Source organism: Drosophila biarmipes, chromosome 3L (genome assembly GCF_025231255.1).
Source record: "Drosophila biarmipes strain raj3 chromosome 3L, RU_DBia_V1.1, whole genome shotgun sequence".
NCBI classification, from domain to species: Eukaryota; Metazoa; Arthropoda; class Insecta; order Diptera; family Drosophilidae; genus Drosophila; species Drosophila biarmipes.
The window spans coordinates 17,208,796-17,234,165 of NC_066613.1; the positions used below are offsets into that span (position 1 = coordinate 17,208,796).

Here is a 25,370-nt window from a genome sequence, read left to right on the forward strand (position 1 = left end):
GCAGAACGAATTGGGAAAGCCAATTATGGGGAATTTTATATCGAACTGTTCTCACTGGAAAACGCTTTTTATTGCCGTAGACAACTTTTATTAGCCATCATAAAATTTCAATGATTTTCAGCAAGCTAAAAGCGTGTTCTGTATTTCACATTCAATTTTTAAAAGGCAAGCTTCCTTAGCTAAGATTTTATAAGTATAAATTTAATATATATTTTTTTTTTAACATTTTCCATATTTTAAGAGGATTTTTCACATATAACTGGTAAAAATTGTTATGAGTCATAAAACGCTTACAAATAATTAAAAGCCATCTATTTAAAAGTGAAAAACGGGAAAAGTATAATTGAGGCTAATTGAATTGAAAAATAAATGGACGCCATATTATTTTATTATTTTTTTAAATACCTCCACTTTTTCAGACAATTTTACATTCCTTTAAGAGAGAAAACAATGTGTGAAAACTATTTCTTAAGCTTTTAAAAATTATTTTATTTACAACTTGTGAATTTAAAACCAGGAACTTAACACGATGGCCCTACAATATATATGGCTTAAAGCCAAGACATTGGCTGACAATTTTTATTGAAACTTGTTGAACTCTTCGCCGGTAATTGTTTGCCTTTTGGGCTTTGTTTGTGCGTCTGTGGCCGGTGACAAAGCCAACTTAAGTAGTTGGCCGCCAGCTTATCGCCCAGTGGTCCCCGTGGTGGCTCTCTCCCAAGACTGTGAGTCGTTTGAAAGACATTATTCCGGGTTCGCCTTTGTCCGGCGATTACGGGCCTTCGGCGCCAGGTGCGCTAATCGCCGGCTGAGCTGCCCGTGGAAAGCCGGAAAAGCCAAGAAAGCTGATCGCGAAGGTGGTGGCCTGGTTACTGGCTGTCTTGGTGTCTTGGTGTCCTGGTGTCTTTGCCAAAAGTCGCCTAATTAGCTGGCACTTTGTCCTGGGCCACTTAATTAGCCGGCTGCTAGTGCAGAGCTCCGCGCACATACAAATTGTTGGCGGGGACAATTGCATTCCAGTTGCGCAACAGAAATGGGCGCCAATTAAAGTTGGCGGCAGACTGGGAATTCGAGTTGGCGGCGACGGCGGCATCGTCATCCAAAAGTTTGGCGAGCATATTTAAACTTTTTGCGCCAACATTCGTTGTTGCATTTTATGTGTATGATTTTAATTCCATTAAAAATTGCGCCCGGCATGCGAAATACACAAAGGGTTAAGGGGAGAAAGGGTCGCAAGCAGAGTGTCACATTTAAAATATTTTTATTGCTAATACTTTTTTCAGCTTTTACTGTTTTTCAGTGCTCGGCGCTAATTAAATGTGTAAATTGTTGGAGTTTTTAATTGAATGCGACAAATGTCTACAAAAATTAAGCGAAGCAGGCGAGGACAGCGAAAGGATTGGCCGGACCCCATTGTCCTGGGAGCAGTCCCTCCCCATGGCTGCTGCTGTTTTGGCCTGGCATTGTTTGGCTTACAGCAAAAGCTCGTCAACTTTCTCTAGTTCACTGCAAAAAAGGCGGCAAATCAAATCAGCGAAATGCAATGCAAATGCAAGGCAAGGCAAAACGGAAATGGCAAACAATTTGGCAAACTTTCTCAGCTATTTTTGATGAGGGCAGGCACAATGGCAACGCGTGCATTTCGTACAGTAGTAATTGTAATGTAAATAAAGTAAAATAATAATAAGTAGTCGTAGGTGGTTAGACAAGGCACATTAGAGACGCGTGAGCTGTAATCAATCTGGCAGGCGCCACACTTAACTATTCCTCCTTGCTCTCTCCGGCGGGCACCTCCCAGTAGTGCTCGTCCTGGTGGTGTTCGTCCTTCTTCAGGTTCCGGAAGTTAGTGTACTTCAGCACGGCCCCTGTGGCGGGATTAAACACGATGGTGAGATTAAACACACATTTTTCATTTAGGAAAACAAACAAAAAGCAATAATCAATAATTTATGATCTATCGGTATTTCTAATTTTACTAAAATTTCAAAATTTCGATTTCAAGCCAATTTCTATTTTTTTTAAATATGTCCCCTACTAACCTGTCAAAATCCCGCCGCCAATGGCTATAAGCAGAGTGACAGCAATGCCAAACAGTTGGTAGCCCGCCTGCGAAGTGGCGCTCCGGCCAAGGCCCTGTGGGAAACGGTTCCAAAAAGGATTAACACCCACCGCCGGAACAGCCGGGCACGGATACTCACGCCCATGATTTTGGTCTCGGTTCCGTTGGTGCCCACCATGGCCGGGAAAATGTCCTGCAGCTCGGATTGGTACTCGCCCACGGAGGCCATCGAGGCGTAAATGGCCGAGGCAATGGCCGAAATCAGGGCCGGCATGCCGTGCAGGTTGTGCACGCCACAGGTGTCGTGCAGCCTCAGATTGGCGGTCATCCAGGGCTGGAAAGCAGTTCAAGGGACTATAAGTGGACTATGTGCAATGAATAACAGAAACTTTATAACCTAAAGATGCTAATAAAATTTTTTTTTTAAATATGTCACTTTTCCAATTTAAGTATCTCTCTCCTCAAAAACACTTAGGAAGAACTTATTCTTTATAATAAAATAAAAAAGAAAACTACTTTGAAAATTAACTTTTTTTAAGTCATTGCAAATGTACTACGTAATCATACTCAAAAGCAGTTTATTATTTCTTAAGTAGCCTTTAGGATTTATTATCAAATATTTGATATAGAGGTGAGCTAACGTATTGATTTGATTTATTTGTAATAAATCCATTCATGCTGAAACCACAACAACTTAAGACCTAATATGTATAAGACGGAAGCCATTAATTTCCCTTAAATTCTCAACAAGTTAGATCTGCTGTCTGTATTCGAAGTATAGTAATTTATGGCCAGTGCCGGCATTAAATTGAATAAAAGTGAAACACGGCCAGGGAGTCAGTGTGTCATCTGAAAAGTGCAAATTTATTTGCTGCTCCAGCGAGCGGAACCGACAGGGGGAACCCGCGCGGATTTCGGTGCTGCGTGGCCGTAATGCAAATGGAAGTCCGCCGGATTCCGGGATGCGGCTGACCGGCGGGCAACAAACTTTACTCATTAGCGTCGCATTTTTCCTGGGCGCACTAATTAAAGCGAAGCCACCGCCAGCCAGATGAGTATAGTTCTGGTTCCATTCCGGGTTCGCGATTTGAATAGCGGGCTTATGCTTGCATGTCGGGTTTTGTGGAGCGCATAGAATGCCCCTTTTGGGTTTTCAGTTTTTCTCCTTTTTTTGCGGCGAGTTTCAGCCTGCCAAACTTACGGTTAAATAGCGATAGCCGAGCACCGAGACCGTGCCGGCGATAATGCCAATTAAGACGGCTCCGTGGGCGCCGAGCAGCAGGTTGCACACCGTGCCCACGGCCACTCCGCCGGCGAGGGTCGAGTTCTGCACGTGCACCATGTCCAATTTATTCTCGTGGCTGACAAGCGCGGATACGACGAAGGTGGTCACTGCGAAATAAACCAAGGGAGTGCGGGGCGTTAGGATGATATTGCCAGGAAGGGAACAGCGCAGAACACGGCTAAAACACGCAGGAAGGGAGGCTGCGGCTCGCATTTATGGTTGGCGGGCGGATTGAATGAAGCCCGGCCAGTGAGTTTCGAATGGACTGGCTTAATTACATGATATTAATGCATTTTTGAATGAGTCCCAGGTAGGTTCATTAGGGTGCGCAAAGGTACTGGGGATGGCTTGAGTGTGGCGTTCTTTATGGGGAGCTTGGTCGGGAGTTAGTTGTTTTTTAAATTTTCTAATGAATTAGTGGGGAGTATTATTAATAAATTACATTTAAAATTCAATTTCTTTTCCTTTCACGTTGGAAAATATATCCTTAAGTAAATATCTTAATGGCTGGCTAAAATTATCAATATTTTGAGATACAATTATATAACTTCATAATGAACAACCTATATATCTTGAAAGTGGTCTTCTTTACTGTCGCTCCCTAGTTAAATCAGTCTACAAACAGTCGTCTGTAAAAACTCAACCAATTGCAAATGATACATTAAACAGGAAAATCACGTATACGACTTGTGGCACAGCAAATCCTGCAATTCCTCTGTATAGACTCACTGCTAGTTTCTCTAGTAAGCAAACCGTGTTGCATGCTAAAATCCCCCGCATTCATAAACCTTCCTTTTAAGGTTCTCTAAGACCAACGAGCAGCTATCGCTAATCACTCGAGCAGCAGGAATGACACACCCAGCACAACGACAGCAACTGAACCGCACTTTTGCAATAAACACAGAACTAATAAAAATGTAAACACGACAGTGGCAAGATCCCGTTGGATTTCCCGGGGTTTTGCAACCGGGGGAGGTGCCCCCGGTCTCATCCCAGTATTATGTCGCCTTTCCGCTGGCCAGTGGCCACAGCACGGCAAAATAACAAAACCAGGACGCTTCAGTTTATGACCGGCAGCCAGCATAAATCTCGGCTGAATAACACTAAATACTTAAAAATCTCCATTTTATGGCGGAGCATATGTTGCAGCCATAATAATTTGCATAAATTAGTTGGGGCCAGGCGTCGGTTGGCCACTGCAAATAAGTAAGGCAAATCTCAACCGACCGGCCGTCGGGCGAGCAGGGACGGGTCCGCAGAGGGGAACTCCGACCGCAACAATTTCAAAACAGCTTTTGACGTTGTCCGGGCGACGCAAAACAACGAGAACAGCAAATTCTGGCTTAAAAATCAATTAAACAGCTTTTTTACAGCCGCTCCCCGTCCGGCTCGTCCTGCCTGTCCTCGTCGTCCTGCTCGAGGACTAAACCAAAGCCAAGCCAACGGCATCCGAGATTCAGGATTCAGGACATCAGCTGCTGCCGTTGCTCTTGTTTAGTTGCTGCTGCCTGCTCCTGCCCGAACATTAAACAATTTAAATTAACGCCAATGGTGTCACTTGCGACTGTAAAATGTGTTTTGTGCTTAGCGTTGTTGGCCAATGCGGGCAGCCTCCCCCTCTGACGGCCCTCTTTCGACCCCTAAAAATCCACCCTGCTGACCAGACTGGAGCTCTAAACGTACCCAAACCAAAAGGCACACAGTAGAAAATAAATTAATTTGCCTGTCTACTCAAAGATAAACACTTTTGATAACTACTGTGTTGAAGGTATAATCTCCCATGGCCAACTAATAATAATTAATGAATATTTAAACTCCTGGTTTGTATATTGACATTTTAATTCATGCTATGGAACATTTAAATATTAATATTTTAATGGTGCATATCATTTTAAGTAACTATTTTATCTTATAATTTGCATACCCACATACATACAATAAACTTTATATATTAAGTGAAGGTGCCTTAAACTAGGTACTCTTTCCTGAATAACTGCTAGTAAATAAGTTTTTTAAATATATTTGTTTCTAGAAAGAACTCATCGAATAACAATATAAATCAGAAACCAAACTGTAGAAAAACATTTTGTAGAAATATGAACTTCATATCTTCACTGCTTTGGGCTCTGCTTTAAAGCATACATTTTTAATAAAAATTATATATGTATTGACTGAAGTTTCTTTGTGAAAACATTCCTATATCATTATTTTTCACTGTGCATTCCTAGTAGAAGGTCCAGACGCCGTTTCGGCTCATTTTGTGCCTGGTGTGAAAACAACAACTGGGGCGTATTTTTGCTGTTGGCGCCGCATTCGGACACCAAATGGCGTCGTCTGATCCGGACCCCTTCTGGACCGGCTCCTACTCCTGCTCCAGGCCAAAACCAATCCTGCTGGCCAGGCCATGCATGTCCGCCCGCATGGCCGACATGGGCCGGCGTGGCCACACCCACCAGACCGCCTCTAATTTCAGCATTGAACTGAACCCCAGCTTTAGTTTAATTAAGGGAACAACCAGTGAGCCAAGCAACCGGCCAGCGAACGGACAAGGACACGCCGGGAAGGACATGCGGGAGTGGGTGGGTGAGGGGCTTAGGCCACTGCAACGGACGGAGCCGCACGTTGACTCAACTAATCGCACATCCTTCCGGATAAAATGTCCGTCCCCGCACCCCCGGCAGGCCCCATCTCGGATACCCTAGGATGATGCCCATCCATGGGTTGGGGTCATCCCACTCGGCCGCCCAGATTGGAATCCATTGATTAAGGTTTTCCTGGCCTGGTTATGAATTGCAACTAAATCTGAATATGCACTTTATTGGGACGAGAATTTTTAACTCGAATTAAGATGTATAGCTGAGCTGAGAGTGCTTTCAAAGAGCAAAGAAATTATGGGCGAAAAAGCAAAATGAAATACTAACAAGTGGTACTCACGAAAACATGCAATTCGATTCATTTATACTTGATATGTACGATATGCATTCCATTCGGGCAATTAAAAATGCGAAAATCACTGTGAAGTGTTCTTTGTTCAGCATATAAAGTTAATGAACTTTGCCAAAAGAATTTTTAAATTGGCAAAATATTTAACAACCAATGTGGAAATATACACATTATTTAATTGCTGGCAGTGGAATAAATAATTTAAATCTTTAGTTCAAATAAAAATTGTATTTGATTCGGAAAGTGGAGCACAGGAAATGGCTTTCATTGGGTTTTTGAAATTATTTCATTGTTGCAGAACAAAAATGTAAGCAGCAATGTGTAAATATTAAAGGAAACATTTTATTAGTAAATATTGCAAAATATATAATATTATTAATGATAGAAATGATTTTTATTATTTAAAATATTTTAAAGTAACATCATTTTTCAGGGTATTTTTTAGACGACCTACTCATCCTAAAATTCACGCAACTCTTGGCTACTCATGCGCCTTTTAAGGTGTTGCCTCGGCCACCGTAACGTGAGGGCTTTAATACCATGGCCAGAAGAGCCGGAGCAGAAAGCCGGCGAGACTCTGGCCACAGTTAGCCAAGTGTCGCCCCATCCCCGGCTGGCTTATCTCAGCTGCTGGCCCTACTATTATTACTGCCCTTCCTCTTGTTGCTGCCGGCGTCCTTTGTATACATTTAATTTGTGTTTTGTTATTTACATTAACCGAGCGAGTCAACCAAGGCAAAGCCCGACCCCGGGCTGCTGCTCTTAGCACATTTTCTATATGTGCCTGGTCAGGACTGGACCTGAATGGGATTTGCCTGTGACTACCGACTACTGACCCGCCCAGACCCAGACCAGGCCAGTGCCGGACAGGCTGACTCGTTTTTATGTGCGCTACGTGCTCAAAATAAATTTTCAAATGTGTTAACGAAACTATTTGACATTTAATTAGTTTGTGAGCCGCATGCGAAAGGACCTGAAAAGGGTCGTTGGGCGGGGGCGAAGATCTGCCTGCGAGCCTTTTCAATTTCATCGGGAGCCGTGCTAATAGGCCCGCCAACATTATAATTAACAAGGCCTAAGGAGCCCATAGGAATGGCCCGGTCGGGCGTGTAGGCCTGTGCGAGTGGGCGAAGATGGCCGGAAGATATGTCCGGAGATGGACGGTGGACGATGGACGATGGACGCTGGTGGAATGTCCTCCAGCTGCCCTCCACTTGAGCCGGCTAATTGCCGGGGCACGTGACTCACCTGTTGCCGCGGCTAATGACAGGAACGTGTTCAAAATGGCCCGCTCGCCGCCGGCTCCCTCGGCCAGGACGGAGTTGAAGCTGGGCCAGTACACCCACAGGAAGGTGGTGCCGATCATGGCGAAGATGTCCGAGGTGTAGCTGGCGCCCTCCAGCTTTCCCGCCTCGTTCTGGTCGCTGGCGGGCCTCAGCATCAGAGCCACCGCCAGGCCAAAGTAGGCGCCGAAGGCGTGGACGGTGATGGAGCCTCCGCAGTCGCAGATCTGTCAAGAATAAACCAGTTGGGAACCATACACATGCTAATAAATATATTAATAAAATTATACTTATTTAGGGAAAGAAAGAAGGCCACTTGACCATTGATTAATGAAATGTATTAATTAAATATATGTGTATTAGTATTAATAGAATTAAAGTAAATAATAAAGTTCAAAAAATATGAAAAAATGCTTCTTTAGTCCTTCTAATTAAGTTAACACTCACGCTTATAAAATATTTTAAAATTCATGTAATTATAATGCCCATGCCATTGGAGGCATTAGCGAAATGTCATTCCTTCTCGTAATATTGTGCACATTTTATTTTCGGATTTATTGCGCTGCTCTGAATAAGCTTATGGAAATTATCTGCCTGTTTTTCTAACAACCCGAACTGCATAAAATTATCACCCCAATTCGGCATGCATTTTAATTCGGCTTGCATATGGCATGACCCATTTGTCACGACCTGTTTAAATTCATTTTCATAAATAAGTATTAGGCAAATAATAGATATTTGGTCACAATTTACGGAAATGTATTAGGAAATATGCTTGCTGGTTGATCAATAATAAATATTCAGCCCCTACTCACACTGAAAACATGCAGGGCCAGGTACTCGTTGGCCGCGAAGAGGGCCACCTCGAAGATGGACATGCACAGGAGCTGGATGGGCGTGGTCCTGCCCAGGAGGGCGCCCATGCTAATCAGGGGCACGGCGGCGGCAATATCCGCATCAATGATGTTCTCCAGGGAGAGGCTGTGGGCGGAAAAGGTGGGAATTGCGATGAGCAGGAAGTGCGACAGGTGACACGCCCTCGGCCGCATAAAAAATGGCTGCAACTTCTGCCAGAAATGGTCGCCAAATGAAATGGAATACATTTTAAAGCATTTGAAGAAGGTTTATGTTTCTACACAGGAAAATATAAAAGGGAATTTAGAAATTCAGCTTCGAAGAGAAACAGTCAGTTTAATATAAGCAGGATTTTTTAAACTACAAAATATTTCAGTCCCTTAAAGCATTAGGATAATGTTCTAAAAATATACTGATAAATAAATAGTTAAATATGTTTACTGCATTTAACACTACTGGTTACCACTACTTAATTTATTTTTCAAAAAGCTAATAAAATTTTTAAAATTCAATTTTGTTTATCAACTTTCAAAATGTTTTGACTTCCGATAATTTATTTATTCCAGTACATTTGACTGTCAGCTCCACTGGCTCTTTTTACAGCTGCTCGTCCTTTTGTTTGCCATTTGACTTGGGACTGCTGCCCATTTCACTTAGCATAAGTAGAGGACTCCACCCGAAGCCTCTGCCTGCTGTTCCTGCCCCTCAGGTTGACTTCTTCATTTAAAGTAATTGCTTGAATTCATTTTCAGCTTCGGGCTATTTTTCTTCATTTGACATCGCAATCTTATTTGCTTTGTGGCCGGCTGTCAGCTTGGCTCTGAACTCGAAGTCAAGCAATTAATAAATTGAAGCCGGCTGGCCGGAGCTCACCTGATCTTGCCGTCCTCCAGGTGAAGGAACCCCTTCATCAGAACGGACCACTGGACCACCAAGGCGGCCATGAACAGGGTGAAGCCAGTGGCACTGTAGCCGTACTTGCGCAGGAAGGTCATCAGGAAGCCGAAGCCGATGAAGATCATCACCTGGATGTCCTGGAAGTCTGTGGGGAAATCAGCAGGATTAGATGCTAGGAGGAGGGGCAGTCTGTCCTGGCCAGCTGGGCTGCCAATTAATAGAGTCAAGTCGTTTCAATTAACCGCCCAATTGTCTGCTGCCAAAAGTCAATTGCATTGAGATTGATGTCACCAGGGCACCAAGACGCAGCGGCGGCTGCCCCATAGTGGGGTGTGGATACAACCACACATACCCACCGCCTGCCACCCACTTTTACACCACCCACAGCCCCCCAGAAACATCCCCTGTGTGCGTATGTGTGCCCGCGCGGGTGCAATTAGTGTGAAATACGGTTTAATTTATTTATTATGAATTGCAACAAGTTGTTTACAGACGCATTTGCATAAATTGAAATTAATGACTTTAATTATTCATTTGTGCGCGTGTGTGTCGCATGTCCCATTGTTCGCTTTCGGTTCGTTTCAGTTCGGCAAAATGTACTATGTGCCCTGTACAGTGGCTGAAGTAATTAATGGAATTGGTGCCACGGGACCCGAAAGACTGCGGAGACTGTGCGAAAAAGAACTTCATTTATTTATGACCCGCCAACACTTGGCAAACAATGCGGGTCCTGCCCTTGTCCCGCCTCCACCCCATTCCCCCGAAATAGAACAGGACTAGAGTTTATACCGCCGATGCATGGGTAATAGCTTTATGTGGGCTTTGATTTAGAGCTCCAACTTGGTGTCCTTTTAATTGTTTTTGACCGTTTTGCATCCAAATTCCCTCCATTCTCTTTCTGCTCTTTTAATTATTTGGTTATCAATGGGATGTATACATTTCAATTGCAGAATATTCAAGAGGGTAATTTAATTTTTATTGTAGATACATTTCTATTTTCGGAGCTTATCTCTACGCCTTTAATTCATAGCCATTGAAACGGCATAAGATCAATCGTTTTTTCAATGAATTAATAAAGTCTCTATTGATCATTAATTTGTTAACTTTTTTCGAGCCGCAGAAAAACAAACTGTATTTCAAAATAAGAACATGCTCGAGAGCTGTTGCCAAGTTCCCTTGGGTTTAGTGTCTTTTTAGACCTACGCGGCTAATTAACAAAGAGAAAATAATTATAGGAACAGAGCTAAAAATACAAGTTTTCTCTTTTTTGTGGCTTCTTTTAAAGGGCAGATCTAAAAATAATTTGGATGATATTTGATGAAATGCACTGACTTCAATTGCACAAAACTACCGAGCGCACAAAGCAACAATAATACAGAAATAACGTGTACAAATACCGAAACTGATATTGTTGCACGTTTGCTATTATTTTAGTGGGGTGAATCTAAATATATAACCATTCTGCCCACACAAGAGGTGCAATTTCAGGGGTTCCATGTAAATAAATTCACTAACGTATGAAAAAACTTTTGTATTTGATTTGTCAGCATGAAATGTTTGCACTGTTGCCATGCACATTTGGTTTAAGTGACTTTTATTAGACAAAGCGGGCTAATTAACCAACAGAAACATATTTTAAAAATACAAACAATAAAATGGTAGCTTGACTAAAGCCGTAAATAAATAATAACTTGATTAGCAAAATGGTTTGAGCTTTGGCCGAGTGGATTTAAACTTAGTGGCTATTAGCCCAGCCTGGCTAATTAAACAAAAGAGGAATACTTGATATGCAGGGCCTATAAAAACAGTTTGGTCAACAAATATTTTCGCATATTTGTGGTTTATTCAGAATCATATTTAGAGATTTAAAAAAGTGGGTGTTTCTTAGTTGACTGTTGCTATGATATAAACTATTGTTCAGCTTAGTCAGATTTTTAAAATGAATTGCTAATTAAGTTTAAAGTGTTTCGTGAGAGAACAAAAACTATTAAGCCGAATATATACACATTTTGACATGGAGGTCTTACATTTTTGATAAGAAATTTACAATAAAATTACTTTTAAGGCTAAGCATCTCAGCTTTACCCATAAAAAAGAGATACTACCCCATTTATGCTTCATTTTAGAGGCTAAAAACATGACTCCTTCGTTGGGGGATGCCACAAAGGATGGGGTGAAAATCCCAGCTACTCACGCGGATATTTGGAAACGTGTTCGTTTGCTGATCCAGCGTCTTCGTCGTCGATGGCCCGGGGCAGCGCCGTCTTTTCGTAACGCACGAACAGCCAGAATAGAACCAGGAAGATTATTTGCACAATCATCAGGACGACGTAGCCCGACACTTTGGCAGCCGGCGAGTGCATGGTGGCAGGAGGAATATGGTTCGAACCCGGGCAGAGAACAACACAAAAACTAGACGGAACGGCTGATTGGAGTTCGAGTAAAAAACGGAGACTCTGTCTCGCAGTCGCAACCGGAGTTTTTGCTTTTCAGATCCCGGCCGCAGACGATGCAGCACGTGTACGGCTGGTCCAGGAAGTCCTTCTCCCCCTCGCGGGCTGTGCAAATACTCGTATCTCACAGATGCACGCTAGAGCTATCTCCAGATGTACACAGGCAGATATATACACATCCGTTCACATCCACGATCTGCTGCGGCTGAGCACTGGGCGCGTACTGATGCCCGGAGCGATGAGCGCGGCGTGTAAGTAGCTGCCAGTGGGGCCTGCGGTCAACGGGGCGTATGTGCGATATCCACAGCGATTTACTCGCATGATATAACTATTTGATTTAATTTGCAGAGTCGCCGCCGCCTCGGTGCTCTTGCTGAATTATTCACATTGCCCCTCCGGAGACCGAGACCGAGTCGTTGCGGTTCCATTATATTTAAATTGTTTTTGTTTTAGCTGCATTGCAATTTCAATTTCAGTTCCGAAGCCGAATTCAAATCCAAATCGTTTTACAAGGCTGCCCAGAAACCTCCTTTGCGGTCTCTCCACCCAAAAGTCTGGTTTCGTTTCGGTTTGGTTTGTTTGTTTCGTTGGTCAATTGATTGGTAATTCGTTACAAATTTATCCTCAGACTGCATTTTGGAGCTGTTGCAGCCGGCCGATTTGCATAAACGCCTCTGAATGGCCCGGCCCGGAAGGTGAAAGTGGCTTAGACTTTAACGAATTCCCCCCATTGAGCGTGTTGTTATTGACTCTGGGCCAATCGGTTGAGCCACTTAGGAGGAGTTCTCCCGTTGACTGATAGGCCGCAATCTCGGTGCTGGTCAAGTGGCACTTGTCGTGGCCTGGGTGAGTGTGTGCATGTGTCAACAGAGGCGATTCGGCTGGGGATCTGTCTACACACCAATTAATCACACCACATACCCAGTAGTTGCCGCAGGGTAATTAACATGCTGACAGCCGAAATGAAGGGTCGTAAAGTGGAATACTGCCCAACTGGAGCAGCTGACTCGATCGCAGATCGCCGCTCATCGATGAGCCCCTGCACTCGGCTTTTTGCGGTTTGTTCAAGCAATTTCAGCTGATTAACAGCCTTTTTTAGTGGTTTAGTGCGAACTTAATGGGCATATAAAAGCGCGACGGGTAGCACACAAGTGCCAAAAGCTTCCAGTTGCGAATGTTTGAAGCGGCCACAAACTATTGGGGGAAAAATTGTTGCAAAAATTAATTTAGTCTCAGACTAACAGTATCAGAAAAACAAACTTAAAATGGCATACATTAAAACAATTCAAATGAAATTACTTTAGTATTTTGTATTTTATTGAATATTGAAATCGAAATACAAAATCATTCCTTGAAAACAACAAATTTTAACATCATCAACAGAATATCACAAAAATACTTTTATTTAAGCTAAGCTACTGTTGCAACTGGAGCAGGTAGCAAATCCATCTACTGACATATAACCGAGTTGAAGTTGAAAATCTGGGGAGCGTTCTGCTAATTGCTCGAGCAAATATCCATATCGAATAAAGAGAACTCATAAAAGTGGGGGGCCAAAACTCACAGAGGCCACTGGGGCGTATGATTGATATTTATTTTTTCAACAAACACAAGTGCACCTGTGTGAAAATTGAAATTCTCATGGCGCTGGCAACAATAAAAAGGCAAGGCAAAGCAGGCCCCACATAAGAAAATGTGTGAAGTTTGCGCAAAAACCACAAATGTTGCCAGGCACGCGCTCATATCTTGGAAATCCGCACACACTCACACACACAGTTCGACAAAGGAAGAAAGCACAGTGAAAGCAAAGAAAGCAGGGAAGCGAGAGAAAGGAAAGGCATCCCGGGGTCGAAAGGGCAGGTGGCGGTGGCACATCAGAGCGATTCCGTGTTGCCTACTTGGGAGGGAAATTTGCATCCGCAATCACTTTAAATGTTTCCGTTTGAATACGCAAATAAATCGAAAGGGATTTCCAATGAATGCTTATGAGTGTCCTGGCAAACCCTTGTTAATGTTGTTGTTTACAACAAGCGTACATGTCTAAATCCCAGAAAAGCGGCGCTCCAGAGCGTCAGGAAAAGAGGCGATAACCCGGCCGAGCGGCTGCCAAACTGTCAGGATTGCGTCCAAACTCCGGCCACAAGTGCCCCTCCGAGCGGCCAGTCCGGGTCATGTGGGGAGGTGCCAGCTGAGCCATAAATAAATATGAGCCACTGTTGTCAGACAACGGCACAACAACGTTGACGATATGTTGATAAACTTTAACACCCCACAAACACTCGCCTAAGCCCGGCCAAGTGTCCGGAGTAGCAGTGCACAGTGGCTGCCAGGACTGCCGCTCGTCGAAGGACCTCCGGCTGCAGCAGTTGCTGCTACAGCTCCGGCTACAGCCACTGCCCCAGCTGACCCCCAACAATTGCCCGAGCGCCGCTCCCTGGCCATATGCACCGTGTTTGCATTCCCATTCGGGGCGAAAGTCCTTTCGGGAACATAACAGCACTGTTTTGTGTGGCTTTCCTGCGAAAGCCCAAGTATATGGCGAGGAATCCTAGCTGGTCCACAAGCACTGCAAAAAATGTAGCTCTTACTTTAGGGAATAATATTATATATTATATTATATATTTATTTTTTTTAAGTACTCACCTCAAATTCAAAATTAACCTACAGTGAACAGTTTAGGCTACTTTAAGTTACAAAAAAGTTTTCTTTATATTTTTGATTTTTAATTTAGAAAGGTCCCTTGTCTAGCAAAAACTATTACAAATTTATGGGGATAAAATAAAAATAACGTTGTTGATCCACTGAAATGTTGCTTTCAATAACTTCATAAACCTCTGAATTGAAAAACCTTTCAAACATAAATATATTTCTCTGAGTGCAGCATTCCAGTGTCGCTCCAGTTGCACAATTTTTGGCTGCCACTGCACTCATGTCTGAAAGTGGGGATCGGGATGGGATGGTACAGGGTGGTTTTGGGTGGCTGCGCCTAAGCGATTCGCTTTTTGTCTGTTTTGTGTCAATTTTGGAATCCGCTTTGGTTACCGCCCCCTCACCGCGCCGCGGAGCTTCGGAAGGGCTTTCGGTTGCGCCAATTGTTGGCATTTACAGCTACTTGGCTACTTGGCTGCCGGGCCCTTGACTTGGCCGGGATTCCGATTCGCCGGGATCCATCCAGAGCGCACTGTGTAGCAGCTTAGAGATCCAGCTGAAGTGGCGCACTGGGGATTTTTCAATTGCGTTTATAATAAATTTCGATTTGTCAGCGGCAAAACGGGGGAGCGGCTTCAAGTGGCCGCCGCATCCCAAGTGGCACCGAAATCAGTCAGCGATATAGCCTCGGATGCCAGCACACAAAGCGGGGACAGCTCAATTCCCGAATCTGGAATCTGGGGCAAAATGATTCGCTTGAGAGCGGGATAATCAAATGCAGTCTTGGCGAGCTATTGAAATACTGCAGTAGGGCTACGGAAGTGCTTTAAAAAACGCAATAAACTAGAAAAGTAATGGAAAAAAGTAACTCTTAGTCAAGGGAAATCACTCAAGTATTCAGTATCTTATAGATAAACCAACTAGCTAGAAAATAGCTAAGATCTTTTCTAACAAATCCCCAAAAGTGTGCTTCATATTTTTTCTAGCCACTGACTATATTTGATCTTCATCTCTATGATAGACTATGCCAAGCTCCCTCTAACGAAACCAGTTTAGTTTAATTAGTACTAAATTAGAGCTGCGTGTGATGCAGACGATCAGTAGACAAACTGGATCGATATTGGGCGGATACATAGCGGGTGCAATAAAACGTTAAGAGTCAGCGAATCCATCGTTTGAGAAGCGTTTAGCCACACAAATATGAACTAGTTTGGCGCCAGCCAAGTGACAAATGATTTTATTCGAAATCGAAGGCAAACAAAGGGCACATGTGTTCTGTGGGTGTTGAATAAATGGCCATAACGCTAGTTTATGGCGGAATTTAAACTGATTTGAACTCTTTAGCTGGAATACTACTCCTTCCTAAGCGATTGCAGTGGCATGTGTGGGCGTGGGAGTCACATTGGCCGTCTCATGGTTTTGGGCGGGCGTGTAGGTGGTGGCTCCCGTCTCATGGGTCTGGGCGGGAGTGTAGGTGGGTGCCGTGGTATGTCCCTGGGCGGGAGTATACGAGGTGGCCGTATCTTCGGGCTCCTTGTCCAGGATCACCTTCTTCAGGACGAAGTAGAGGGCTCCGCCAACGAGCAGCTCAGTCAGGGCAACGCACACGATCAGCGCCCAGCCGGGGATGGCAAGGCCAGCTGTGGGGAAACGAGGCGGATTAGCAATGTCTCAGAATCGATCACGTATACGCCACCACTTACTGAAGTATCTGCGGGTGAGGGTGCGACGACCGCGGTTCACACGGCGCGTGGCCTCCGATTCCTGCAAGAAGCAAGCCAGCAGAACTGCGAAATAAAAAGCGAAAAAGATACATTGGAGGTGGGGGCACTCGAGCATGTTTTCTGGGAGTGATTTGTATAATTTTTTACCCAACCGCCGCGTGTGGCCGAAGGTGGCCCGTCGAGAATGCGGCATTGGCTTTGAAGCATCCATCAAGCCCAAGCCACAAAGCAGCCAAACGGAACTCATTGAAATAACCACAAGACCATTCATCATATAGATCTTCAGCTGTGCGCAGACTTGTTAAGATATTAACAATTAATTATTGAGAAAATGTTTAACAACAGAGCCAAGCCAAAATCCACAAAAAAGGTTGATTCTGAGTGAGCCAAAATCGCGCGCGCGCCAACTTTGTTGATGAATGTGAGCTCTGTGTTTTTTTTTTTTTTTGTATCTTCCCCATTGTTTCCCCATTGCGGATGTCAGACTCGATTTCACGTAAAATTATCAAAATGCATTTTTAATTAATAACATTTTATATCTGTTTGTTTTGGTTCAGCTCGTTCGGCACATTTTGCGCATGAAATATTAAATGGATTTAGTTGTATTGATTTCCCCCCGCGATTCGATTAGGCGGTGATTCATTGGAGACTAGGCCTGTGACAAAAACCAATCCGCCAAATGGATGTGGCTTAGAATGCGACCGAGTTGCGTTGGCCAGCCGCTAACCGAAATTAATTGTTTTCAGCCATTTTTTGCTCAACATATTTCCATAATTTATATGCGAAATAATTACCGAGATTTGGCCACTTCCGGCTTAGGGGCATTGTACTTTTGGCCTAATCAAAATTGCATGAAACGGCAATGATTTCGGATTTATTTATTGACAACTAAGCCTTGGCTCTGAGGATTTTCTTTCTGATTCACCACGCCCTGAAGTAAACACCCCTTGGATGGGGCAACAATGAGTAAACAGTGCTTATCTAAACCGCACTGATAAGCACACATTTTTGTAGAGTTTTCTTGTGGGCGATTGTGTGACGCACACTTGGCCTAGTTACTCATCGTTAAAGTCTCCCATTGCTGAAGTTGGGTCATTAAAGCCCACACCTCCGAGATACTTTGGCTGCAGCAGCGAACTACAATGCAGCTTGGTCCCACGGCTACACAATCCTCGGTCCACACACTCACGAAAAGTACGTATCTCGCAGATACGCACTCAAAACCCAACAGATTCAAACGAGTATGCAGAACTTTACCCAGGCATATCACCAAGTAGGTGGAGCACTTCTTAGCCAACTTCATTTCCGTCGCTTTCGTTGGTTCGTCGTTCGAAAAACTTCTGTTCGCTTTCAGCTGTTAGCCAAGTTTGTAACGCACGTCGTCAACTCCAAAGTGGAACTAAAAACCTGTGCGTGATTGCACTCACCGACAGGTGCTCGTTCCTTATCGCAGGGCTCCTTATCTGCAAGCGATAAGATTAGAGGCTCTCTTTTTCTCCGATACACATACGATCTGAGGTCAGCAACACTGCAAAAAAATATACATTTATGTGGAGGACTGCAATAATTAATAATTTTATTTAAAAAATATAAACTGAAAACCAAAACCCACATTTATATGGAGAATCGTAGAAACTTACAAAACAAAATTATAATATTTATATATTCTGTAGATTTACATATAATTGATCATTTATTTACATAATATAGTTTCCTTTTTATTTATAAAAAACACTAAAGAGTTTTTGTATAGTTTTATTTTTTATAATATCTCAATCAAAACAATACAGGTTTGTTTTATTTATAGCCAGTTTTTTTAATGTATTCTTTTCTTAAAAAAACTAGACTCGTTGCTCTAAATGGATTCGGCTTTATAATACCACATCTAGACTTCATTGTTGCTAATGGACACATTTTCGATTCAAAATCGTGTTCTTGGCTTCGAACAGGTATTCTCAAATTGCAACATATGACGCTTTGGGTTAATAATATGCTATAGGAAAAGTTCTGATTCAAGGGCAATATTAAATACGAATTGATTTTATGAATTTGTCTTGGACTTAAAGAAAAGGCGTGGCAAAGTTTTTGTTTTAAAAATGTTTATTATTGTTAATTCGGGTTTGTACTCGGGTTGGTTCATAACGGATTCAAATTGACTAATACGCTCGACTTATGGTTAGTTTCATCGTGAGACCTCAAGGGCAGGACTTCTTCTGGAAAAGCATCCTCGACAATCTCAAATGCTGCGGTGGGAGTGGGCCCAATCGGCGGCTTAGTGGCGACGGAGCTTCAGACGACGGACGGTCTTGTAGCGGTAGCCATCGGCGGCCACGACGGTCTGCTCGGCGGGCACATCGATGATGGCGGAAGCGGCGGCCTCCTCCACGGGGGGCAGGTACTCGCCGGAGGGCAGCTCGTTCACATCACGGCGACGACGGATCACACGGCGCACGGTCTTGTAGCGGTATCCATCATCGGCCAGGGGAGTCTCGACGGCAACAGCCTCGGAAGCGGCCTCCACGGGGGGCAGGTACTCGCCAGAGGGCAGCTCGTTCACATCACGGCGACGTCGGATCACACGGCGGACAGTCTTGTAACGGTATCCATCATCAGCCAGGGGAGTCTCCACAGCCACAGCCTCGGAGGCGGCATCCTCAACAGGGGGCAGGTACTCGCCGGAGGGCAGCTCGTTCACGTCACGACGGCGACGGATCACTCGGCGCACGGTCTTGTAGCGGTATCCATCATCGGCCAGGGGAGTCTCGATGGCAACAGCCTCGGAGGCGGCATCCTCAACAGGGGGCAGGTACTCGCCGGAGGGCAGCTCGTTCACGTCACGACGGCGACGGATCACTCGGCGCACGGTCTTGTAGCGGTATCCATCATCGGCCAGGGGAGTCTCGACGGCAACAGCCTCAGAAGCGGCCTCCACGGGGGGCAGGTACTCGCCAGATGGGAGCTCGTTCACATCACGACGACGGCGGATCACCCGGCGCACGGTCTTGTAACGGTAGCCATCATCAGCCAGGGGAGTCTCCACAGCCACAGCCTCGGAGGCGGCATCCTCAACGGGGGGCAGGTACTCGCCGGAGGGCAGCTCGTTCACGTCACGACGGCGGCGGATCACTCGGCGGACAGTCTTGTAGCGGTATCCATCATCGGCCAGGGGAGTCTCGATGGCAACAGCCTCGGAGGCGGCATCCTCAACAGGGGGCAGGTACTCGCCAGATGGGAGCTCGTTCACGTCACGACGACGGCGGATCACCCGGCGCACGGTCTTGTAACGGTAGCCATCATCGGCCAGGGGAGTCTCGATGGCAACAGCCTCGGAGGCGGCTCCCTCCACGGGGGGCAGGTACTCGCCAGAGGGCAGCTCGTTCACGTCACGACGGCGGCGGATCACACGGCGGACAGTCTTGTAGCGGTATCCATCATCGGCCAGGGGAGTCTCAACGGCAACAGCCTCGGAGGCGGCTCCCTCCACGGGGGGCAGGTACTCGCCGGAGGGCAGCTCGCTGACATCACGACGGTGGCGCAGCTTCAGGCGGCGCACGGTCTTGTAGCGGTAACCATCGTCGGCCAGAACTCCCTGCTCGGCGGGCAGCTCCACGAGTTCGGAGGCGGCTTCCAGGTTGTTGTCCACCGGCGGCAGGTAATCCGTGGCAATGGAGGCCGCCGAGGCAGCTGCGATCACAGCAAAGGCAATGACAAAGAATTTCTGCAAGTGGGCAAGGAACAATGGGGAGGGGTTAGTCCTGGTTGCAGGATGCTCGAGCTGCCGGAGAACTAACCATTTTTCCAGAAGATCCAAGACGACTGCTAGATGTCTGCTAGATTAATCCAAAGTTGATTCTGTTTCCAAACCAGACCCAACGACACTATTTATACACAAGCTGCGCGAAAAGTTCTCGGCCGGCCGATGTCCATTCACTTTGCGATCAGATGAGATGAGATGAGCTACGATGATCGCCGGGCAAACCGGTTGGCAAGCGACGGACTACCGCATCGATCGATGGCTTCTTCTTCTGGGGCTCCAAGCCCCGAGCTCCGAGCGTAGATTGTCTAGTTGCTATTGTCAAAAAGTGTCTCAAGCACCAATTGAACTCTAGCTGGCCATAAAAGATGATTAGCGTGGCCAGCTGCCAGAAGACAAAACGAAAGTAAACAAAGCGGAGCCGGCGGATCCGTAGATTTGTAGATTCGTGGACTTGGAGATTCGTGGGCAGGTGGAACAATGGTCGAGGGCTCTTCGATTGTCTCGATTATTTGCATCGGTTCATGTCTGCCTTATGCTATATGGCATCTGGTATTCAATAGAACGGATACATGTGTGACAATCCATTACCAATGGTAATTGCAAGCGGAAGTCGCCGTTCTTCGACGAAGCCGATGTATTTTTGGAGGCTCTCGATCGAACGCTTAAGGCCAAGATCGGCCGAAAGTCAATACGCCATCTCGATTGATGGACTCGAGACCTGAGACTTGAGGTTTGAGGCTCGAGTGTTGCTATTTTCGGTTTTCGCTCGCCACGCTCCATTATGGCATTTGGCTATTAATAGAGGCATGATTTAAGAGATCGCCTCGACTTTTCCATTTTTCAGTTTTTAATTCAAATTTAAATGGCGTAGATGCTCCAATTGAGCGGCGGCCAGGCCATTAATCTCGCGGATAAGCCCGAATGGCTTAGCAATCTCCCACTCACAGCGGTCGATGGCATAGGAATCCATTCTGGCGATCAGAACGGATGATGGAGCACCTCTCGAGTGGTCTGTCTGCCCAAAAGCGTTTGATATGTAGATGGGCTACGAGACATGAGCTATAAGAATAGAATGGAACGTGATTTTAATACCCATTCGTGTATTACATCCTGTTGAGCCCCCTGTAGGCTGTGTGTGTAACTGAAGCGTTCTTGTAACTCTGATTTAAACTGCGCACGAAGCACCGAAATCTTTCTTTCATTAACTTTATTTCCTGATCAGCTCCGCTCGCCGAAAAAAAACGGCGGCTCAATTTCAAATATATTCACACGGCATTGGGGGCTTAATGCTTTCGTTTATTCATTTGTAAATGGCGCACATAAAAAATATATATCCAGCCTGGCTGTATAGTACCGTGCATATTTAATTTATATCTGGCAATCAGCATCATCATCGTCGTGCCCCCGCCATCTTGCCACAGTGCCCCCGGTGAATGCGGCAAACGGGGGCCAACAAAACAAACAGGACAGCTCGCTTTCGGGGCTTCTGGGATGCGGATTCAAACGGAACAAAATCAAAATGTATATCTGCATATAGATGGCCCTTTGTGCCGGCGAGAAAAAACAAAGTAAATAGGCACAGCTTCGGGATCTGGGCATGCCCTGGACCACCTGGCCCATGGCCGCTGCCAGTCCCAATCCCAATCAGTCGTCCAGTTGGCAGAGGCAGGCCGTACCCCGGTTAATCCAGTGCATGGGCTTCCGGGAGCACCTCAGCTGCAGGTACATCACGAAATTGGTCGAATGGCCGGTGGTGGACAGGACGCCCCTGCGCTCGCTGGTCTTGTAAACGGGGCAATCGTAGATGGTCTCCGGCTCACCGCCGCCGGTGGATCGGGGCAGATCCTCCAGGGCCTTCAGCACGGGACGCAGGTAAATGACCGGCAGCGTGTCGAACAGGATCTTCGAAAAGGACTCGTCCACCTCCTTGGTCTTGCGGTTCCAGCGAGCTCCCTCAATGAATATGCCCTAGAGAAGAAATATTTCATTAAATAAAGAAAGAAGATTAAATATTTCAAAAATAAATAAATATTATCTCATAAAAATATTCAATTTTATTATTTTATAACCGAAATTATAAAAAAGTAAGACAATAAAGGGAGTCAACTAAAAAAATATAATATTTCTACATCCCATGATATATTACTTAAAAAAAAAAACCAAAAATAAACTCGAGAGTACTAGCAATATCTACCATCAAAACAAATTGAATTTTATGCCACTGATAAAGTAGGTTATTTCTTAACAAGAATAAATTATCTATAGCTACTCTCCAATTAGCACTATAGGAAGTCGGTGATTCAAAAACAGTCTTACTTGGATAAACTTGGTCTCATCGTTGACCTCTTTTTGTTCCTGTTGCGTGTGTGGGAATGTTTTAAATTATAAACTCGTTTCGGCAGACTTTCAACTGTGTTTTTAGAATCGCATAATAAGTCTGCTATTAAACTCACCCGGATGTAGGCCCCCACCTCGGGAGTTCCAGGGACCTGGGTCTCGAACTTGGTCACCGCAAACTCGATCAAGATCATGTCGATCTGGAAGCGATTCTTTCGGGAGTAGTTCTGCAGGACACCCGTGATGAAGGACTGGGTGAAGTAGAAGCCGGAAATCCAATATACCATCGGTTCGCCGTTGTCTATCCAGTCCTGGAAGAAGGCCAGCCTGCGAATGGCGACGAGTTATCTTATTTTTCAATTTATTAATAAATATTAAACATGCGACAACAATGGGCATGGGCCAGGGAATGGGAATGCGAATGCGAGTGCACACAAAGCATTTGGCAGCAGGTCAGGAGCAGGAGCAGGAGCAAGGGCAGGAGCACACAAACAGCATCGTCCTTTGATGTCAAAAGCAAATAAGATTTTTGCCATGAATGGCAGTGGCAGTGGCAGTGGCAACCACAGGAGGAAGAGCATCGGATGTGTGTGCCGTATACATTTATTATATTTGCACAATTGAGGCAAAGAAACGAAAGGAGCGAAAGGAACTTGGAGCAGGGCGCACGCGGCATTACTGGCAACTCAGCTCGATACACAATGCCATTGATGGCTGTCCGAAAGGCTAGGAATACTACTAGGGCACTTGAAAAAATATTAGAAGAACCATACAAAAATATATTGAAAAGATATGGGTATTAAGTGTTACAAAAAGAAACGGAAACCATGGTCTAAAATATTTATATTTTCTGTTCAAATGTCCAAGTGATTACTAGTGAACAAGACTTTAAAATATATATAATAGTTTTTGTTTAGTTTATCTCAAATAAAAATAATGCCATTGTTGGCTGATCGAATGACTAGGAGTACTAGGAGCACTAAAGAAATCTATACCAAGCCCTAAAAGTAGAAGGGAAAAAAGAAATGTTTCAGGAACTAATGTAAGTCCTATAAATTTAAATCAAGTAGTTTATGAAAAACATAAGTAAGTCTCAGGATGAAGCCATAACGTATTACCTAGAGGATAGTTCGGTGAAACATTTTTAAGATTCAAATAAAAGAAGAAGGGCAGTTCTCTCAGTGTACTGTACATGACTGCATCAAAGGGCCGGGAATCTGGGGAACCTGGGAACTGGCGGACTCACCGGGCCAGAAGGTCGCTCACGTAGCTGCCCAATGGCTTAAGCGACGGATAGCTTTTCTTCAGCCAGTCCGCCGGCAGCTTGCCAATGACCATGGAGGCGTGTGTGCGCTCCAGTTCGGGTATCATGGCAATCTGGCCCACCACCGCCTTGCCCACGTTGACCAGGCTCTTCCGGATGTACGAGAGCAGGCGGTTGAAGCGAATCAGCTCCTGGCGCAGCACGGTGTTCATCGAGTTGGTGTAGATCACGGGATAGGACTTGGAGACCTCGTCGATGTCGAACTCGTCGGGCAGCTGGCTCAGCACCTGCTTGCAGATGGCAATGGCCGGGTCCTCCTTGGCTCCGCCCGTGGAACTGGCCTTCACCGAGGCCATCAGATCCGTCTGGGTCAGCAGAACGCCACCAATGAGCTGAAAAACAAAAAAACCCTTAGTAAACTGTAAGATTAGTAGTGTAAGGACTTACCGCATTGGTTTCCTTGACATTGCGATTGATGTCCGCGTTTTCATGCAGTCCATAGACCTCGGGGTGGGGACTCAAGGGGAAACTGGACACATACTCTATGGAGTTCAAGCGAGTGGGACTCAAGGGTACCAGATAGTTTCCAGATTGAGATAGAGCATAGCTAGGAGGAAATAACATGGTAACAGATCTTAGTATTTATATAAACTGTACTCACTTATCCTGTTCTATGGTATTGGGGTTGTATATCATATTTAGTAGGGATAGTATCAATCGACGATCCTTGTCGTCAGTGACCCGACCTCCGTAGTTGCACTCTCCGGTCAAATAGACATGGCCGCGGAAGGGAATACTTTGGCTTTGATTGATGAACATCTTCAGCTGCAGCAGGGAAATTCTGCAGAGAAAATAGGGGGTTATAAAAAATATTCGCTATAATTAAATAACAGTGTTTCAAAAACCAGTTTCATATCGCAAGTCTATCTCATTTGAAATGCTGATAGTGTTTAATTTACATTTAACCGAATGATGTTTCTTTCAAGTGATAAAAATTAACCGTAAAACCAGGCAATAAAAGGTAAACTCTGCTTTTAAGTAGGGGCAATAAATGTTAAAGTTATACCTCAGGCTAAGAAACCTTAAAAATCAATTAAAAATGTCATGATTTAGATTCATAATCTCAACAGGTTTTCGTGGCAGTAGGAGCTTACTTCAAATCCGACTCGTTGAACTCGTAGGGAATGTTCCAGCCCAAGGGTCCGAACTCCCTTCTCTCCTGGACGACGGCGTGGAAGAAGACCAGGGCGAAGACGCCCCTCAGCCAGCACTTGTTGGCGCTGTCCGAGAAGAGGAAGGCGTTGGTGAAGAACTTGTCCCGCATCAGAGGATCCGAGGTGAAGGAGCGGTGCATGTTGGCCCTCAGCCCCTTGGGCGGCTCGTTCGTCATCTTCACGGAGTTTTGCAGCACGGAGACGGGGAAGACGGCGCTGGGATACGAGGTGCACCACAGCCGGTAGTCGTGGTGGGCGCCATCCGTCAAGGTGGTGTCGTTGCAAATCCGCTCCAGGTCGCCCATCCAGCTGATGGCCACGTGACAGTTCTGCAACACCACCCACTGGCCATGTCGCGCCGCCTCCACAATCATCTTTTCCGCCCGCGGGCCCTGGCCCTGACCCAGCGAGATGGTTTTCAATCTGTTCGGGACGAGTAGTGCTTAGCATAAGTTTCTTTAAGGACGCGAGATACTGCTGAGGGTGTCAGTATTGCCGGGAGCGGGGGGTGGCGGACACATATCGACAAGGCGCACATGTCGCGCTTAATCGAAAACAAGCCACCTTCACCGCCTCCATTACCACCACCACCTGCACCACCACGTGCAGCACCGCCGCCACCAGCACCACCGGCAGCATCACCCATGGAC

At 45.3% G+C, this 25,370-nt stretch overlaps 4 protein-coding genes across 5 annotated transcripts in view; all 4 read right to left on the bottom strand.

Annotated features, from left to right (window-relative positions):
* Positions 1-436: 436 nt before the first annotated feature.
* LOC108035513 (ammonium transporter Rh type A) lies at positions 437-12,049 on the bottom strand. Of its 2 annotated transcripts, none has more exons than XM_044094968.2 (9): positions 11,517-12,049; positions 9,299-9,467; positions 8,386-8,551; positions 7,536-7,797; positions 3,261-3,451; positions 2,199-2,393; positions 2,040-2,133; positions 1,763-1,865; positions 437-1,125 (listed from the first exon to the last, which is right to left on the bottom strand). In XM_044094968.2, exons 1-9 carry the CDS (start codon positions 11,683-11,685, stop codon positions 966-968), a joined length of 1,509 nt encoding a protein of 502 aa, XP_043950903.1. In that variant the 5' UTR covers positions 11,686-12,049; the 3' UTR covers positions 437-965. The 2 variants fall into 2 exon arrangements, with proteins under 2 accessions (XP_043950903.1, XP_016966665.1); XM_017111176.3 differs by lacking the exon at positions 437-1,125 and adding an exon at positions 1,245-1,506 and having other exon boundaries at positions 11,517-12,032.
* Positions 12,050-15,623: 3,574 nt separating this feature from the next.
* LOC108034568 (uncharacterized) lies at positions 15,624-17,560 on the bottom strand. The gene is made up of 3 exons (XM_017109499.3): positions 17,406-17,560; positions 16,128-16,211; positions 15,624-16,064 (listed from the first exon to the last, which is right to left on the bottom strand). Exons 1-3 carry the CDS (start codon positions 17,449-17,451, stop codon positions 15,787-15,789), a joined length of 408 nt encoding a protein of 135 aa, XP_016964988.1. The 5' UTR covers positions 17,452-17,560; the 3' UTR covers positions 15,624-15,786.
* Positions 17,561-18,230: 670 nt separating this feature from the next.
* On the bottom strand, positions 18,231-19,994 carry LOC108034692 (uncharacterized). The gene is made up of 2 exons (XM_017109633.3): positions 19,940-19,994; positions 18,231-19,866 (listed from the first exon to the last, which is right to left on the bottom strand). The coding sequence occupies exons 1-2, from the start codon at positions 19,940-19,942 to the stop codon at positions 18,421-18,423; spliced, it is 1,449 nt and encodes a 482-aa protein (XP_016965122.3). The 5' UTR covers positions 19,943-19,994; the 3' UTR covers positions 18,231-18,420.
* A 1,186-nt stretch (positions 19,995-21,180) lies between these two features.
* LOC108035417 (dynein axonemal heavy chain 3) overlaps positions 21,181-25,370 on the bottom strand; it is a 41,170-nt gene continuing 36,980 nt past the window's right edge. The window contains exons 47-52 of the mRNA XM_017111039.3: positions 24,661-25,143; positions 24,168-24,347; positions 23,954-24,113; positions 23,489-23,898; positions 22,359-22,569; positions 21,181-21,873 (exon numbers count right to left, since the gene is read on the bottom strand). Coding sequence (XP_016966528.1) covers positions 21,550-21,873; positions 22,359-22,569; positions 23,489-23,898; positions 23,954-24,113; positions 24,168-24,347; positions 24,661-25,143 — 1,768 coding nt within the window. The 3' untranslated portion in view covers positions 21,181-21,549. The remainder of the gene's footprint in view (positions 21,874-22,358; positions 22,570-23,488; positions 23,899-23,953; positions 24,114-24,167; positions 24,348-24,660; positions 25,144-25,370) is intronic.